General features: G+C 42.9%; 1 protein-coding gene across 1 annotated transcript; it reads left to right on the plus strand.

Annotated features, from left to right (window-relative positions):
- The first annotated feature begins 343 nt into the window (after window positions 1-343).
- trib2 (tribbles pseudokinase 2) lies at window positions 344-7,697 on the plus strand. The gene is made up of 3 exons (XM_030110389.1): window positions 344-1,613; window positions 2,878-3,170; window positions 5,346-7,697. The coding sequence occupies exons 1-3, from the start codon at window positions 1,344-1,346 to the stop codon at window positions 5,827-5,829; spliced, it is 1,047 nt and encodes a 348-aa protein (XP_029966249.1). The 5' UTR covers window positions 344-1,343; the 3' UTR covers window positions 5,830-7,697.
- Window positions 7,698-18,607: the final 10,910 nt, after the last annotated feature.

Below are 18,607 nucleotides of genomic sequence, written 5' to 3' on the forward strand. Positions count from 1 at the left end.
CTCTGCCTCCCTCCCTCTCTCCTCATCCAATTTAGCAGCATGCGATGCATTCAGATCGGTGGGGGTGTAGCCACGCTACATGGCTCTCACATGACTCCGCTCTGCATATTAGGACTCCGGCGCTCGGCCAATGGGGGCTCGAGCCTGGGCGTGACGTCAGGGGGCGTGTCTTCATGTGTGCATGTGTGGATGTGTGCAGAAACTCCCCCCTCCTCTCTCTCTCTCTCTCTCTCTCTCTCTCTCTCTCTCTCTCTCTCTCTCTCTCTCTCTCCCTCCCTCTCCCTCCCTCCTCCTCCTCCTCCTCGGCTCTCTCCTCCGTGCAGGCGCAGTGTGTGTGTGCAGTGTGTGCAGCTCGGCTGGCCTCCCCTCCTTGCTCTTGAATGGACTAGATTCCCAGCCACGTAAGAAGCACAGCGGCACCACAGGAGAGAGGATGTCCTGCTGAATCAAGGGATTGGCCTGGGAGAGTCGGCCGTCCCTTCCTTCCTAACATCAAGCTTCTTTTTATTATTTTTTTTTTAAAGAATAACAGCAGCACATACAAGAGAGACGCCACTTTTCCCCCTTCCAGTGGAGATAAAGAGAGAGGACGTCGACTCCCACACAAAGAGCTCCGGATGGGGTTTTCTCCTCCCGTGCTGGATGACAATCACCGTGCATGGATGTGATCCCGGCGAAGGCCGTGCACTCACCTAGTACTAGTTAGCACAGCGAGCTAACTAGTTAGCTCTGCACCTGCTAGCCATCATTTCTCTGTCACGTTTCTGTTAAAATTAAGCTTAGGGAATATTTCGTTTTGTGTATTTTTCTCCCTCCTTCCTCTCTGTGCCTGGAAGTTGTATAAGACAAATTAATTTCCGTTTTTTTTTTTTTCATTTTTCCCGAAACGTGCCATACCGGCGAGATAAGCTAGCTGCGAGGTAACTCAGCACTCTTCATTCATTTTAAAAGCCAACTTTTTTTCCCCCCTCAGCCTTTGTTGCAGCTTCCCTCCGTGTCTGCTCGCCTCTTGCGTTCATGTATTTGCAGCACGGCCGTGCAAAGGTTTTTCCCTCGACTCGGATCGGCAGTCTTCTCATTTTACCCCTGAATGGAAAACAAAGGGGGGCAGATGGACAGTAACGAATAACACAGCCATTCCTTCTTCCTCACTTTTTATTTTTATTTTTTTTTAATTTTTTTGCCTGTTGATTGTCTAATTTCTGGAAGGTTGCACTTAGTTTTCGTTTTGTAACTAGGTTATCTGAAGAATTGCTCTATTTTGCACTGAGTCAACAAAGTGTTGCGCCCGATCGAAGAGGAGGAAGCCCCCCGACTTTGTGGAGTTATCGCACTTATTCCTCATGAACATACAGAGGTCAAATCCTATTAACATTTCACGTTATGGGAGATCGCGGCACAAATCGCACGATTTCGAAGAGCTGTCTTGTCTAAGGACTACAGAGTCGCACCAGAGCTTCAGTCCTAACCTCGGGTCCCCCAGCCCGCCGGAGACCCCGGACTCCTCGCACTGTATCTCCCGCATCGGGGACTACCTTTTGTTGGAGCCACTGGAGGGAGACCACGTTTTCAGAGCCGCCCACCTGCACAGCGGGGACGAGCTCGTATGTAAGGTAAAGATCTTTAGCATTTTTTTTTTCCACCTTTGATTTCAGTGCACATGGTGTGAAATGCACTGCCCGTTGCAGCAAGTCCTCCACTTTTCAATAATTGCTTGAAATGTAAATAGAGAGCTGGCAGTGCAGCCTGATGGAAAAAGTGAATGGGGTGAGCTGCGTGGTTTGGATTGCATGATGTAACGTTGACAAAGGAGTGAGTAACCACGCACACACACGCTCCTCTCGCTGCTATTCTGGCTGCTCTCGTTCATACTACAGTCGATCCCAGAAATTTACCTTAATGTGTCTGGAGGGAGGCTCTCCCAGCGAACTGCTTCGTGGGCTGCTTATCTTTTTTTAGTATCAGGTGAAATGAGAGGAAAAGCACACAGGTTCAGGGAACTTCACAAGTCCAAGCAGCTGCTGTGACATTGGCTCCAACATTGACCTCTCTGTTCATAAAAATAAAGCATTGCTGCCTTTAAGCTGGAGGACACCATAATGGCTTCTCCTTCCCACTTTTATAGCCTGTATTGACTTTAGTATATTACTGATTATAAGGCCAATAGGGTTCTCCCTGAGGTACATTCCAGCCCTAAGCTGGCTTAAGTGGATTGATGAATTGAGACAATAGTTACACGCACCCTTGGACTCATAAGGCATGACATATCCAATAACAGCTGCCTTCCGACTCCAGATAATGTTTTGTCATGGCAATAACAAATGAATGGCCTTTGGCACAGCCGATGAGCTAACTGCTATTTGACCTCATCTGCTTTGTGCCGCTTTCAATACGAAAACAATCAATCGTCACTTCCAGGATTGATCTTTGCTGTCAAAGCTGGGAGCTGGGGTCACAACTTAAGATCTGGAGACCTGTGGGGCGTATTGACGGGTGAGCGGAGGAGCCCTCTCACCTGGACGGCTTGTGCTGAAGTCAATGGGGGGGTTACTATGGAAACAAAAGAGAAAGTGCAACCCCCCCTGAGCTGCGGTGCTGTACTTCCCACTAACATGATGCTCTCGGTTTGCCGCTGTTTAACCTGACAAGAAATTCCAACAGTATAAGTTTCGTGTCACAAGAATGTGGGGAATTTGATTACTACACCTCAGATTGCCCGCAAGAATCTCCCTCTAGGATTAGGACAGTATTTCCTCAAATGATCATAGTCTCTTGATAATTCCCCCCCAAGTGAAGCAACCTAATGAGCAGATGCACTCACAAATTCAGCCTCTAATCTGCTCAAATAAAGAATGTTTCCCTCTCTTGTCATCACAGGTTTTTGACATTGGCCGATACCAGGAGTCGCTGGCGGCCTACTTCGCCCTGGGCCAGCACCAGCACATCAACCAAATCCTGGAGATTTTGCTCGGGGAGACGCGAGCTTATGTGTTCTTCGAGAGAAGCTATGGCGACATGCACTCTTTCGTCCGCACCTGCAAGAAGTTGCGAGAGGACGAAGCCGCCAGGCTCTTCTATCAGATAGCGTCGGCTGTGGCACATTGCCACGATAACGGACTGGTCCTCCGTGACCTGAAACTGAGGAAGTTTGTCTTCAGAAATGAGGACAGGTGAGTTTTTCATTCATCTTTTATACAATTCTTTTGGGTTTTTTTCTAATCCTTACAAATTTTCTGCCACATTCGAAGCGTGCCGGTGTTGTGTGTCATATCTCAGCGTGCACAGATGATAGTGTAAGCTGAGACGATACAAGACGAACCCGCATCTCCTAGATGCTGTGCAGAGCACAGGAAACATAAGCCCTTTGTGTCCCCCCCGTGGTTATTTCGGTGCACACGGTCTATTCTTGTATACATTACATGTGCCACATAAATACAATCTCTCTTCGGGGAGCGTGTCGACGTTATCATTACGCCAGCTCGCAGCCGGCCGTTCATCTGAAAGGCATTTACAAAGTAGATACAGGGGCTTGCTTCTGCAGAGGAGATCAATCAAGCTGATCCTCTGCACTTAAGTAATGATGAGCAAGAGAAAACTGTACAGTTCTGTCTGAAGAATGAAGGGCTACTGACCCCCGGTGGCAGCCTCGAGGAACTACACCAATAAAGCCCTGGCATCTGTTGCTGCAGTCATTTCAGTACACCGAGGATGTAAATTTCCTGCGAATGTTCGGAGATGCTGAATCAGTGCAATAATTACATCCTCCATGAGGAAGCTGTGGCAGACTGCATTCAGACGGGAGCATGAAAGCCTCTTGGACCGGCTCGATCTTATCTAACGTCTTGGCAGAGGCACACAGAGCACCTCGGTGCCGTCTGTCTGGGAGCATGACGTCAGCCTCTGGCTCCAAACTGTGGAAAAGAGAAGTTGAGCTGCCTCACATATTTAGTCCGGGTCCAATAACCGCCAGTGTCACACCACAGAGAGAGAGGCCCGCTACCCCCCTCCCGTTAAATGATTGATGTCGGGTGCATTTTAAGAGTGATAGCGCCGGGCAGTACTGGGTCACATTTACTCCGTGGCCTGTCAAGACTCCTCTTACGCCTTTTCAGTCTCGATGAATCAGGGAACGAGAGAGAAAACAAAAGCTGCTTTAGAGACGGGAGCACAGAAACCTGCAGGGAGGTGGAAATTAATCCGAGCAGACGTACCATCATACCTCAGCAGCCCTCCGCTGCATGACTCGGTCTCCTGACCTTCTTTTGTCATGCAGTTGTTAGCCTTTTGCCCAAACAGCAGCTTGTTTAAAGAGGCTGGCCTGCACAGGAATCCAGGCCCGTTGATTCCGTCCTTCCACACCAAGCGTTTCATGACGAATGCGCATCGCCTCCAGTGCGGTTTTAAATATAATAAGGAAGTGTGCTGCCACTAAATTGGGCTAAGTCTTTCTTATTTCGCCTTGTAGGCCCTCTTAACTGTAATTGCAGGTTTGCACATCCTCAAAATGAGCTGTTATCCCGGCAGTAGCGAGCTGTATTTAAAATTCACACGGCTCTTCATCTCACACAGGAACAATGGGCTTGGGGCTCGACGATACGACCGAGTTCCCTTTATTTGAAAGTGCAGCGCATTGTTGGGAGTATTGGAGCGTGGCTAAAGAAGAGCAGCGACTACGGATCTGCGGTCATGTGCTTCTTTTAGTTTTTACTGGCTCTTTTCGGAGGCCGTCTCTCCGCTTGTCTGGTCTCCTCTGGACGTCACATGCAGATGGCAGCGTTTACACAAGCCCACAAGTGTCTCTTCGCGTTGACACGAGGAAAGCTTTCTCACATGAGCCTCTCCAGAAACACTTCTGAGCAGCTTGCTACTATTGTCTAACTCTCTGCTGTGTCTGCTGGTGCTGGCTCTGCGACAGGCGGAAGACATTTTGAGGTGAAAAGGGCACAAAGAAAAGAAATCCAAGGCATTTTTTTTATTTTTATTAAGGACAAACCTTGAGAGTATCAGTCACAAATGATTTCGTTTCCCTTGAATTGTGTGGGTCTTTCAGAAAGCCTGTTTGTACAATGATGCCTCTTGGATTTTCTTTTAACTCCAAGTGAAAAGAAATGTCAGACTTAAGCCCGGAGAATTATGTGCTCTACTTCCTCTGATACCCAAAAGCGATGGATTTAAAACACTTAAGATGTCCATCAGAGCAAATTACCCTCATCTGATCGTCTTTTGTGCCTGGGTTTTTTTTTTTTTTTTTTTGTCAGCTGACGTGCAGCTGTGGTAGTAACAACAACCTTCATGGTGTCGGGAGAGTGTTTTTCTAAAGGGTTCGCTGTTGTCTTTGCTCGCAGGAGCCTGGTGAAGCTGGAGAGCCTGGAGGACACGTACATCCTGGACGGCCACGACGACTCCCTGTCCGACAAGCACGGCTGCCCGGCCTACGTCAGCCCCGAGATCCTCAACGCCAACGGCAGCTATTCAGGGAAGGCGGCCGACGTGTGGAGCCTGGGCGTCATGCTCTACACCATCCTCGTGGGGCGCTACCCCTTTCACGACGTGGAGCCCGGCTCCTTGTTCAGCAAGATCCGCCGGGGCCACTTCAACATCCCCGAGACGCTGACGCCCAAGGCCAAGTGCCTGATCCGCTCCATCCTCCGGCGCGAGCCCGCCGAGCGCCTCACCTCCCGGGAGATCCTGGAGCACCCCTGGTTCGCCTCGTCCGGGGCGCTGGGGGGCGCGGCGGCGGCGGCGGCGCACGGCCGGGGCGAGCGGGAGCAGGAGCAGACGGTGCCCGAGGTGAACATGGAGGAGGAGCTGGAGCAGTTCTTCAGCTGAGCCAGACCACAGCAAGCACAACACGGACGACTCCGCCACGGTCGGCTCGCCGCGCTCACAGCCGAGCCCAAAAAAAGGAAAAAAAAAAAAAAACCAGTAGTTTAGAAATCAATAGGTGAATTTGTCACTCATAATAAAGGTGTTTCCATCCTGTTTCCTTTTTACCACCATCTCATGGAAAACCTTGAGCCCGGCATGACAAATGGCATCTATACGTCACCCGGCGGCGGCGCGCGTCCCGGGTCGGGGCCGCCGCCGTCAAGACATGCAAGTCGCAAACAATGTAGCAAATGTTCTTTTTCGGACGTGTTTGGTTTAATGTGGTGCTCATAAATGTAGACACACTCACCATTTCTGACACAACGGAAAGCATGAAGGGACATGACCAACACAGCAGACCAAGGAGGACGGTCCAGAGTGAACTGACAGACTGCGACGGCGGTCCAGGAGGGCGGTTTGTTTTCTTTTTTTTTTTTTTTTTTTTTTTTTTTTTTTGTTAGCTTTAGGTGGTAAGAAAAGAAACCACACCCAGAGTCAGAACAGCTCTAACTTCTGCTAGCGCTGACCCCTGACCTCGGACCACCGGTTAACAAACGGAGCAGCTTAGGATTTTTTTTTTCTTTTTCTTTTTTTCGTTCCTCTCTTACTGACATGCTATGTCTCTCGGTTTAAGTTTTGTGTCTGCATTCTTTCATTAATCCGTCACTAAAACTCCCCGATGGCCTTGATTTCAGCTTTCTCCCTACAATGTTTTTGTTTTCCGTGAACCCATCCCTTGTTTTCAGCTTTTTTCCCACTCAGTCATTACTGCTGCTTTTAATGTCACTCCCTGAACCTGAACCTGAACCTGAACCTCGCTCTTTAAGAAGCGATCTCTCGGCGAGCCTCTCCACGCAGCAACATGCACTTAACGTGTTCGGTGAACGGTCGATTCCACCTTAAATTAGCTTCCTGTTTTATTTAAATTCACTCTTTCAGTTGTAGGAACGAGAGCATAACATTTATTTAAAGTGTAACAGCTATATGAATATATATAAATAATTATATAAATATATATTTAAAACTACATTGCAGGGTTTTTCTTTATCCAGAGATTCCTTTTTTTTTTTTCTTGTATGATGTAGGCAATATCTTGACACGGGACGGCGCCCGGAGGAGGAGCGCCCGTCCCAAGTTGGAGAACACAAAATCTTTTCTGTGCCAGTATTCCTGTGCCCCCGACGGCCCACGCCACCCAGTCTCCCGCGTTTTTTTTTTTCTTTCCTTTTAGGAAAACTTGATCAGAGATCTTCAGCGGTCACGACCCCCAGAACGCCACGTCAGTTTTTTAAGTCTTTTTTTTTTTTTTTTTTTGTGGGTTCTGTGAGACGGTCGTGCTCGGGACGGGTACCAGTGGACGCGTTTTGTCGTATCTCAATGTTACTTGAATTTGTGTTTTTTTTTTTTTTAAAACCTAGTCATCGGCATGTGCTCCATGAATGCTATAGCCTGCCTAGCAACGGGTGGGAGTCTGGGGCGGGGGTGGGACGGGAGACCGGAGGGTGCTTGTTTGTTTTTTTTTAAGAAAAAGTTTTTGGAAGAAAAAAAAAAAATCATCTAAACTCTCAATTTGCTACTTTTCTGAGTTGCTTTTGGATTTCAAAAGAAATGACTATTTGCTTTCTTTGTTTTTTGTAGACTAAGCTACCTTTTATTTAAGTTGATTCTGATTTGGTGCTAATGTTTAGTCCTTTTTTGTTTTTGTTTCGTTTCATGGAGGGGGGTGGTGCATGGTGGGATATCTGCCTCAGATGTTCTGATTGTATCGTAACAGATTCTGGTGTTTTGTCCAAATTTATTCAGTAAATAAATTGTGAACTGCTATTTGACTTGGTGTTCCTTCTTTGACTTGCACACAGTGTTTTTCTGATACGCTCATCCATATTTCATACTTCTCCACACCAGTGCAGCAGTTTTAAATCACTATCTTTCTCGCGCTGATATTGAAGAACCCCAGTTGGGAGTGATGGGTAAACTGCAACAAAAACTAGATAAAAAGTTCCAAAACAGAACATGTGGACGTATACAAGACCCTGAAGTGGCTTTCATGCACTGTATCTCCAAGAAGTTGTGACTTCATATTTATCTACACTTGAGTATGTATTTATTATTTCAGTTCAGATTCACAGTGAAATGTTCAGAGCAGCTGCTTAGTAACATTTATCCACACTGAAAATGCAGAAGAAGGTTCGAGACTCTGTTTTTCAGGGCCCAAAATCACAAACATCTAATATTCACACACCTAATACACACGATCAACATTTGCTTATATCAAGAAACATATTTTCTTTAATTATTCCATATTTTCAGCTGTTTCTAACCCAAATTTTCTAAATAATTGAAATGTTCCAACCTTTCCAGACTTTTGTTTCCCCAACTAATCTTAGTTGCTGAAATGTTGCTTACTAATGTGTTGATTTTTCATGAAGTTGAATCATATTTGACTTTCATCATGTATTCAGTTCATTGTATAGTTGATTTGAGCACAACCCACCAGCGATAGAAAATAATATATATTGAATATTCTTCCTCTCTTCTAAATGACTCCTGTTTAATGGAGCAGGTCTTTATTTTTTTTTAATTCTTTTTTGTGGGGGATCTTTGTCTTTCTTTGTAGGTTGTGTGACTCCAGGCCGCTAATGAGTGAGCAGCTGCCAGCAGGACCAGAAGTCAAGACAAAGCCCATCCTGCCACGGGGTCACTCTGCTGGAAGAAGCCTGTTTGGGTGCAAAAAGTTAAAGAAAAAACAAGATGCAGCAGTAAATAAAGTGGAAATATTGTTTAAAAAACACTGAATAATTAAAGAAATGTAAAAGAAGAGCAAAATAAACAAAATCCCCCCCCACCAAAAAAAAAAAAAAAAAAAAAAAAAAAAATTAAAAGGGGCAGAATATGCTGGGCAAAATGTGAGAAACATGAGAAAAATACTGGAAAAAGAAAAGAAAAAGAACTCCAGGAAACGTAAGAGAACAAAATGTATTTGTACACGGTCAGCTGCATCAAAGCCCTGCTGGACGCTTTCAGTCCTTTTTCATCCCCGACAAGAAAATCACTTCAGATTCAATTTGTTTGTACAAAGCTAAGACATGTGATGACGGGCTTACATCTGTGTGTGTGTGTGTGTGTGTGTGTGTGTGTGTGTGTGTGTGTGTGTGTGTGTGTGTGTGTGTGTGTGTGTGTGTGTGTGTGTGTGTGTGTGTGTGTGTGTGTGTGTGTGTGCGCGCGCCCCTGCACCTGTCATGTTTGGGCGGGATAATCCTGATCTATCTGCTGCCATGATTACATACATTTCCTCTGCGTTTGCATGAAAAATACATGGCACACAAGAGAATTTCCAGTTGCGTGTTAGCAACAGTCTTTATGGCTCTGCTTTCTTTTCACTCCATTCGTTTTGCAGCGGCTCTGTTTGGCGATTGAAGATAGGAAATAATGTCACGATTCAGACACTGTGACAGGCTTTCCAGGCCGGCCTCCATCCGCAGCTGCACGCAACAAGAATCCCAATCCTTGCGATCAAATGAGAAATTGATGCACGGCCTATTGGATTGAGTCTTTTATTTATTATTTTGCATTCATGTGTTGTGACTATTTTAGATGAATGGTATGAGGAGCACAGATAAGTTCCTATTATACCAATTCATAAAGCACAAAGGAGTCCTGTGCTTCTCCAGACTGTCCTGCAACCTTGAAAAATGATGAGGGATAGGCTGACCTCTAGTGGTCACTCGACAATACAAGTATTGAGATAATCATTTGCAGTTGTGCAAATAATAATCAGCCTGTAGCCAATATTATTATTACCTGGAAAATTCTTGAAGGATAAACCACAGCTTTGTAAAATAGAGCATTTTCTTACTATACTCTGCTCTTACCTTGATATGCTTTTTTTTTTTTCTGCTAATGCAAGGTCAAATTTGCAATACCTACTTTATCAATGATATTCAAAGGTATCAAGATCGGTAGTAGTTGCAGGAGGCAGCCTTTACATGATCTTTTATCTGGTGTTTGTTTTCATCCATTAATCCAAATTAATGAATACATTAATTCAGAAGACGTTTCGAAATGACTATTTGACCTTCAACCCTCTTGTAGTGCGCTGAGATATTTTTCTTAGTAATATTCTCACGAGGACACTTGAGAGACTTAATGATCTATTTATTATTTACTTGTAAACGTCTGTACTTTGCAGCTGACTCCTGCTAATGACTTCTTATTAGCACACGAGAGTTTGATCCTGATTAGGTTTTATTACTGACTCACCAAACTCCAGATAGCTCACAGTCTGGGAACCTAAACTCTGAATTCACTTAGACCCTGCCGGAATATGAAATGTTCGCTCCTTTGAATCCTCGTGCCTTCAGGCTTTCTCTTCAAAAATGTTCAGAAAAAGAAAAAAAAAAATCTTTTTGCAACCTTGGGACCCGCAGAAGACAATATACAAAAGGTTGACTCCTCATCAAAAATCTGTCATATTTTCATGTACACCCAAAGATATGAAAAAAAAAAAAAAAAAAAAAAAAGCTGGGTTGAGAAACATGGAAAACACAAGACATTATGACAAGTAAAAAGAGCAAAAACAAGATTCTGAAGTTGCAAATCAAAAGCCAATTTGTAGCGTGGCCACTGTTCTCTGAGAAACTCCATCTTCTCCTGTGACTGGCCAACGCTGTGTGGATTTGATCAACTGGTGAACCTTGTTCAAGAAAATCTACTGTCAGTCATGGTTGACTTTTCACAGCCGTGCTTCGTGTTTCCAGCAGATACCAAGCAGCATTTTGAAGGCTTTGACACGCTTTCAGAAGCAAGTGACAGAAAGGCTTGTAAGGAAGCTGATTGTTGGGGCGCGGGGGAGCAGCGGTTTGAACCCTCACCTCACAACGAGAGGGCCGTTCAGGTTGAGCGTTTGAATCTTCTCCATGGACCTCCGTCTTCTTCAGAGAGCGCCACGTTCCCGCCAATCCACAGATTGGCTGGTAAATCAGCTTTTCCTTGCTCCCCGCCGTGGATGTGTGTCTGAGAGATTATCTCTGTTGACAGTTTGTGCTGGGTGTACCCTGTCATTTATCCAAATTTAACTCAGATAAAGTGGATATAAGATGGATGAAAGGATGGACTGGTGTCATACATATTCATCATGGAGTCAGTACATACATTTTAGATGAACTGATGGCTTTTAATTGACTGAAGGTGTGAATGAATGTATGTTTGATTGACTTCATTTTTACACTTACCGCCCAAATGACTGTGTGTATGAAGTTCCTAAAACCTTTGGTGAGTGTGTGACCTTAACCTGGTCTCTGATTGGGAGCTGTAGATTTTGTCAGCCAATTAATTTCGTCTTTATTTGCGTTTGTCTTCTGCGGTTGGAAGTTATGACATTCTAATGCCTGTCTCTCTCACATGGCCTTTTCCATTGCTCGCTCTGAAGTTTTTTTTTTTTTTTTTTTGTTTTTTTTTAAATCTTGGAGGATTTTATGAACTTCTTTTCGAGGTAAGCCAAGAAAGCAGCTGATCTGGACGGAGTCGTGACCCATAGACTGCCAAAATCTGAATTCCACAGCTGTGCCATCAATACGATGTATGAGCACAAGAAAGACCTGATCTACTGTTTCCACACTGGCATTCCAGACTCCTGAGACCTTGATCCCAGCACCGTCAGAGAGTTTATTGGAAGATCAGCAGCTCAGGTTCATCCTGAAACATCCACGCTGAGCTGCAGAAGAAGAGGCTATAGATTTGGCTCGTATCAGAGGTTCCATTTAACAGGACAAGCAAAAAAGTTCAATCAATGATTATCCATGATGCAGAGGAGTGTAAAATCTCTTAAGTTCTTTATGATTTACTTCCACAACAGACATTAGATCAGAGATGCAGAAACAGTATTTTTTAAACTTATTCCATTGAGTAGCAAAGAATGAATATGTAACGATAATCTAGTCGATGTCGGATTGAACTCAGTTCAGGAGATGACACGAGCAGGCCACACATACAGTCAAAACACTCATTTTGGTAACAGATAACAGAACAACAAAACAAAACAACAGCTAAAAAATACACTGTTGTTCAGTGCTTAGCAAAGTAGTTATTTATTGTAACTTGTAATTGTTTCTAAAAAGTAATTGAGGCAAAACATTTCAAAAGTAACCACTGTTCAAAGTAACTGTTGGCAACAATGTATCGGCTTTAAACGATGTCATCATCTAATTTGACCTAGATATGCAAATGAACAACTGTGCAAATTGGATGATGACGTCATTCAGAACTTTTCTGTCTGAGGAGTTGACAACAATGTATCATTTTCAATGACATCATCTTCTAATTTGACCTAGACATGCAAATTACATGACGAAGCAATCGACTGAAAAGGAAAAACTTTATTTTTTAAGGTTAATGATTAATGGAATAAATGGACACTTGACAGAATAAATTACAAACAGGTAACACTACATTAAAGTCAATTATTCAAATATTGCTGTGTGATAATTTGAGACAAGACTCAGTAATAGTAACAGCGTTGTAACGCTGGAAAATGTAGTTAGATTACCTGTTGCTAAAAATAGAAACACCGTTTATTTTAATGCAGTTACTTCCATCACTGCTGTTGGATAATCACAAAATTGGTTAAAAAAATACACAGAAGCTGCTCCTTCATGTATTGTTGGTGAAACTCGGGATTGTCTTTGTTTTTAATTCCCTTTCAGTCCGCGACGGCATACTGGTTTACACCAAGGAGGCTGTTTCCTGAGGAAGCCCAGAGCAAGACCTTATCCTGACATATCCAGATAACAGAGCTTCGTCTCTCTGACAGCCAGCAGGAATTCAAAGCCTGTCATGGTGCAGTGGATTTATGGAGAACAATCTGGAAGAGATCTTTTCAGAGACCCAGATGTGTGACTTCAACCAAAAAGTAATAGAGAAGTTTGCGGAGCAGAAACAGAAGAAGAGCCTTCTTTTTTCCCCTTTATTTATGTTGTATGTTTCGAGTTTGTACAGATCCTGTAAATATTGATGGAAGTTTGATGAATGGTTTTGATATTTAGCTCTGGTAAGTCTTAATAGTTTTGAAATTAGATCATGATTAAAATCAGTAAAACAGTACTGGCAGTTATAATTCTGTAAGCCAAAGTCTGTTTTGCAGAATGCTGAACTCTCCGACGACATTAAGCATACAACATATATATTTGTTAGACTAAGTAGTCCAGTGGGGGAGTTAATATTCTCTGCCTTCTTGGTTTGTCTCTGCTGAAACCTTTCTCGAGAAAAATGCTGCTGTTGAAGATCTGAAAATCCACACAGAGGAAGGTTTTATTTTTTTGTCATCAGCCTGCATATCTCGCCCTGCTTCACCTCCGCTATTAGAAAACACTTCAGATCAGAAACAATGGAGTCCTGAGGTCGAGTTTAAAGACGATTTTCTGAGAACATTCTGACACAGGGAGTTAAGGAGAATTGTTTGCAGTTACTGTCACGGCAGTTTTAGGATTACATCTGCAGTTCCTGGAAAATTATAGTTAGACACAATAAAAGAGTTAAACTCTGGTCTTTTCAATCAATTGCTTTTTCTTTCTGCTCTCAAAAGTGTTCTGGCAGGTCTCAAAAAAAAAAAAAAAATCCTTTGACTCGAGCGTCCTGACCACCATCCTTTCAGGCTTTCAGCAGGACTGCCAGTGCAAACATGAACCCCATCTTTCTCTCTCTCTTTCGCTCTCTCTCTCTCTCTCTCTCTCTCTCTCTCTCTCTCTCTCTCTCTCTCTCTCTCTCTCTCTCTCTCTCTCTCTCTCTCTCTCTCTCTCTCTCTCTCTCTCTCTCTCAGCGATAAACAATGATAAACCAAATGGATCCTTCGTGCAATGGAAGAGCCGATTCATCAGCAGGCTCAGTGCTCCAGTGGGCTCCATCGACTCTCACCAGGAAGAAGAAGAGCTCAGGGCAGACATTATGCTCAAGTCAAGTATTTCCACTTGCACGTACACACACACACACACACACACACACGCACACACACACACACACACACACACTTTGTATTCTGTAAATTCTTTTTCTACAAAATCAAACAGCCACACAGGGTCAAGGGTCATCTGCCAAGAAAACGCCTCGTCCAGTTGAGAGGAAGGTCACATACACATTCAGCAAAGTTTCAAAAACCATAAATGCAGCCGTAACTTTGACTCTGTATATTTTGGGGGGAAAATATTCAATTTTGGAATCACGATTTCAAAAAGCTGTAAAACTTAAGTGGTTTAAGATGAGAAGAATATTAAATGTGACCCAAAGTTTGTGACAGAAGCAAATTTCTGTTAAACGTTTGCATTTAAAAAAAAACATTTCTGTTCATGAACTGGTGAGGGGGTTTATCTTGTTAGAAAGTAACACAGAAAATTATTTCAGTGTGTCATTTTGTTGTTGTTGTTGTTTTACATATTTTTAAATTCTGTTTGTGGGGTTTTCTCTCCAACAAGGTGACTTCGAGCATATGTTAAAACAGAGTTGCAAATAGCAAAAATTTCAAAGAAAACCGTGGCCCCGTTTACATGGGTGTCTATTTTCAATCCGATTGAAAACAATCGTATTAAAAATATCTGAATACATGGATGTAAAATAAAGCGATCCACCTTCAATCCTCGTCTACACAGCAAGTGCAAAAGGTCTCTCACTCACTTTTAAGGTTGTGATCTTTGGTTTTGTACTAAAAAGTTCCAACTTTACATCGTCACAGCACATTATTAGCAGTGGATGCAAAAATCTAACTCAGACTGAACAGCAAGAATTCTACAAAATCTGTCACAAAAGCTTCAATGAATTCATAAAAGTTGATAATTGGATGATATTGTATGGAAGCTGTGTGTTTTTAAAGCTGAGATCGTGGACTTGTATTCAGGGGTTTCAGCATGTAAGGCATGCGATCAGGAATGTGACTAATTAGAGATCTTCAGCAGCACATGACCTGATAGGAGCCGCTTCACAATGTAAACAACACGTTATAGACAAAACCATATTGCCGTTTTTATTTTGACAAAAAATCAGATATACATTCAGAGCATTCCAGTTACCAAAGTCATTACAGGCGGTAAACAGAGAGATTTGCAGGCTTGTGAGGCCAAGAGAAAAACTGCAGAGAGGCACATTTTCTCCCATACATGCTTGTATTCCCTGTGACAGGAATGATTCATCTTGTGTTTACACTATTCATTCAGTACCGTGCGTCTCCACAATCTGTCAGGCTGTTGACATTCGCTAACCATTTCAAAACACACTAAAAACATCTCACACTGGAGTTCTGTTTGAGCTAAATAATTGATGTGTGTTTTCAGCTCATTGTAACACCCAGGCAGTGCTTTAGCTATTTAGTTGTAGGAGAGGAAAAAAAAAAAAAACAAAAAAAAAATAATGCAAGTTTATTTCCCTTTTTGGCATTTTAATGCTTTTATCTGATGTCCCCAAGACAAAGCAGAATACAGTCTGGAGAAGCTCTATTAACAGCAAATAGAAGATTAGATTCATGCACTAAGATATTCCTTTTTGTCCAAAACTGAACAGCCAAATAAGTTCTGGCAGTGCTGCCGGTTCCAAAGGATGAGCAGTGACCCGCTGGCCTGGAAAATCCTGCTGTCACAGTAATCTCCTTTCACAATCCAGTCTCTATGGGGCTTAATATCAGCATGAGATAACAGATTTAGGGAGGAAGTACTGTGGGCTATTTTCTCTGATGAATGGGAGATATTATTAACACCATCTATCTTCTATGTGTGTGTGCTACAGGACTGGAACGTTGGAGCATTGTGATTATTTTATCTATATTTTCAGACTCTCGCCGTGTTTTGCCTTGAATATGATTTCAATGTTTGCTTCTTTATGGTTTGAAATTAGTCTAGACATTCCATGCTGGTACATAGATGATGTCCTTGCTCACAAAATGATGTTTATTCAGCCTCGCGGCAACATGGGTATTTAAAAGGTGAACAAATTATTCGTTTTGTGAGTGATTTGCAAAGGGAGCTATCCTGTAACAGTCCCCTATGTTTGCTCTTATGTTTGTGTTTCCTGGACTACAGCAGCTACAGCCAGTATGGGAATTACCACAGTGGTGTCACTGTGATCACCAGGAAACACAGAGGGGGAGGAATATAATCGTGTAATGTTTCTGTTCTTGTGTTTGTGTGCGGGAGAGAGAGACAGCTTTAGGGTCGTTTGAGAGCACAGAAGTAAGAAGAGAGAGAGAGAGAGAGAAAAAACATCTTACTGTACACCACTTGCTCCTCAGTTACTCCTCAGCTCCACAGCAGGAAGATAAGGATTCTGTGATTCAATTAACTCTGCCCGAGATCACTTTCGATTTTATGCAACTCGGGGGAACAGCATCCCTGTCTGAGAGTGCTGAAAGTTTTTCTGTGTTCCTCCAAGCTGCTCCAATTAAGGTTAATGGCACGGTTGTGTAACGATCCCTCTACAGCGGGGCCTTCTTTCAAACACCGCTGCTATTGTGTCTGGGCTTTGGCAAAATATGGGCGTCCCCCAGTGGAGCCAGTAGGCCATAAAGGTGCCTCAGTGAGCCGGTCCCTGGGCGCAGCGCAGCACAGCGCACATGGGTGCTCCCGGGTGTTCTCGCAGCAGAGTTTTGTGGCAGTGCACCAAGGAAAACAGACAGACAACAGATGGCCTCTGTTGTCTTCCATCCAGCCATGAGACTGCTGCTGGGTCCCGGTTACAAAACTCCCACTGAGACGCGGAGAGGCCTGCCGCTCTATCAGGTGGATGTGTGAGGCACAGATAAAAGGTAGCGCTACAAAGAGTACCTAGATTTTATTTTGTGTTGCAACATTAATCATTTCACACTCATTTACTTTATTTATAATTTGTGCAAAAGCAAAGTGTGATTTATTAATGAAAGAATTGTTATACTTTTTTAACAGAACAGATTTTACACCTTCATGTTTAGTGAAAACTAATGTACATTTACTGCAGCAACTATAATAATGTGAAATGTGTCTTTTTGCCAGCTTCCTTTTACAGGGACCACCAATGAAATTCATTGACACTTGTTTGTTAGTTTTCATGTTGTATGTCAAAAACAAGGCCTATGGACCCACAGCCCACAAGAGGCTCCAATTCAGCCCAAGAAATCACCACGCAAATGGTAAGAATTTCCCAAATATCTGTGTGTATGTATTTACTTGAAATAATGTGAGTCTTGAAGGCATGCGTCTTGAAGTCGAGCTGAAATAATTTGCATACTGTGAAAGTTGAAAGATTGAAGCTTCTGATAAGTTGTGTAAGTCCCATTGTGAAGAAAAAAAAAAAAAAAACGCAATATGAGTTTATGGAATTCGCAGATCCAAGTGTCTTTTTGAATTTTCAGAATGAACATCATTCCAACATTTTTCTTGGTGCACAGCTGTCCCAAGATAATCCACAAAATGTGAAGCACGAGCAGCAATAATACCATCTCAAAGATGAGATTGTGCATATCTCTACCACAGCCAGGCCTGTTGTGTGACATAACATGAAGTGAAGCTCTAATCTGGGTATCTATAGTATGCTCTTCATAAATAAAATAATGATCATAGAATGGCCCAGAAGCCAACCATGCTCCAACAAAACTGCAAATGCCACAACGCAAAACCAGAAGCCACAACACAACAACAAAAGTCACAGCACAACAGCAAGAAGTCACAAGCCTCAAAGCAATCTGAGAACATTGTTGTTTCCAGGGGACAATATTTTCTGACGGACTACTTTGATTGAGGGAGAGTTTAATGAAATGTAAGTCAAACATTGCTGCGTGGTAATTCTGATTCATTTTGTTTCCAAAAATTTGCAATGTTGTTCATCGTTTTGAAATAGTTGTGTATGTGCTCTGCTGTCAACTGTTTGGTTCCGTCAGATAATATTGTCCCCGGACCGGAACCTAAGCCTGTACTTCCGACCAGACTGTTGAGAGAATTTGATGAAAGGTAAGTAAAATGAATTCAATTTATTTGAAATGTTTCATTATCACTGTTGCAAGGACAGCAAAAGGGAAAAAAAAGTTGATTTTTTTAAATAATAATTTAAAGAATTTCTCAGAAGCAATGTTCCCTCACTTTAAATTATAAGAAAGCTAATTCAATGACATTACTTTCATTGACCACAAGTAATAATTTCTATTATGCACCCCAATTATGTTAGGTCCTAAAAAAGGACAGTACATTTCACTGTGGAAATACAGCAAGCACTCACAACAGTGGAGCTTTCCAGAAGTATAATTAACACATTTCACCCACTTCATGCTACTTAGCCACTAGCTAACATGGGTAAGAAGGGAGAGATATACACCTCTACTGGCTTAACATAAACAAAGCGAGTTCTTCTCTTACGTTGTGGATTTTTGTTGTTGAGTTGTGGCTTTTAGTTGTGTTGTGGATTTCTGTTGTTACATTGGGGCTTTTTGACTGTATTGGGACATTTGCAGTTTTATTGTGGCTTTTGATTGCGTTGTGATTCTGTTGTCTTGGGTCTGGGGTGGGGAGTGCTGGGAGATGGCAAAAGCACCTCCAAGAAATACGTTTTGTTTTTTTTCTTTTTAAAGTGATTTATTTATATATTTTTTTTATATGTGATTGTGATCGGGCTCCTCATCTGCCTTCATGAGAAATTCCTGTTCTGGTGGAGAGAAGGATTCGACACTGGTTGTCATGGTGAATCCATGATTCTGTGATGATCGGGGACATCTCTTTAACGACGCCCGTGTGCACGCTAA

This window comes from Salarias fasciatus, chromosome 15, assembly GCF_902148845.1.
Source record: "Salarias fasciatus chromosome 15, fSalaFa1.1, whole genome shotgun sequence".
NCBI classification, from domain to species: Eukaryota; Metazoa; Chordata; class Actinopteri; order Blenniiformes; family Blenniidae; genus Salarias; species Salarias fasciatus.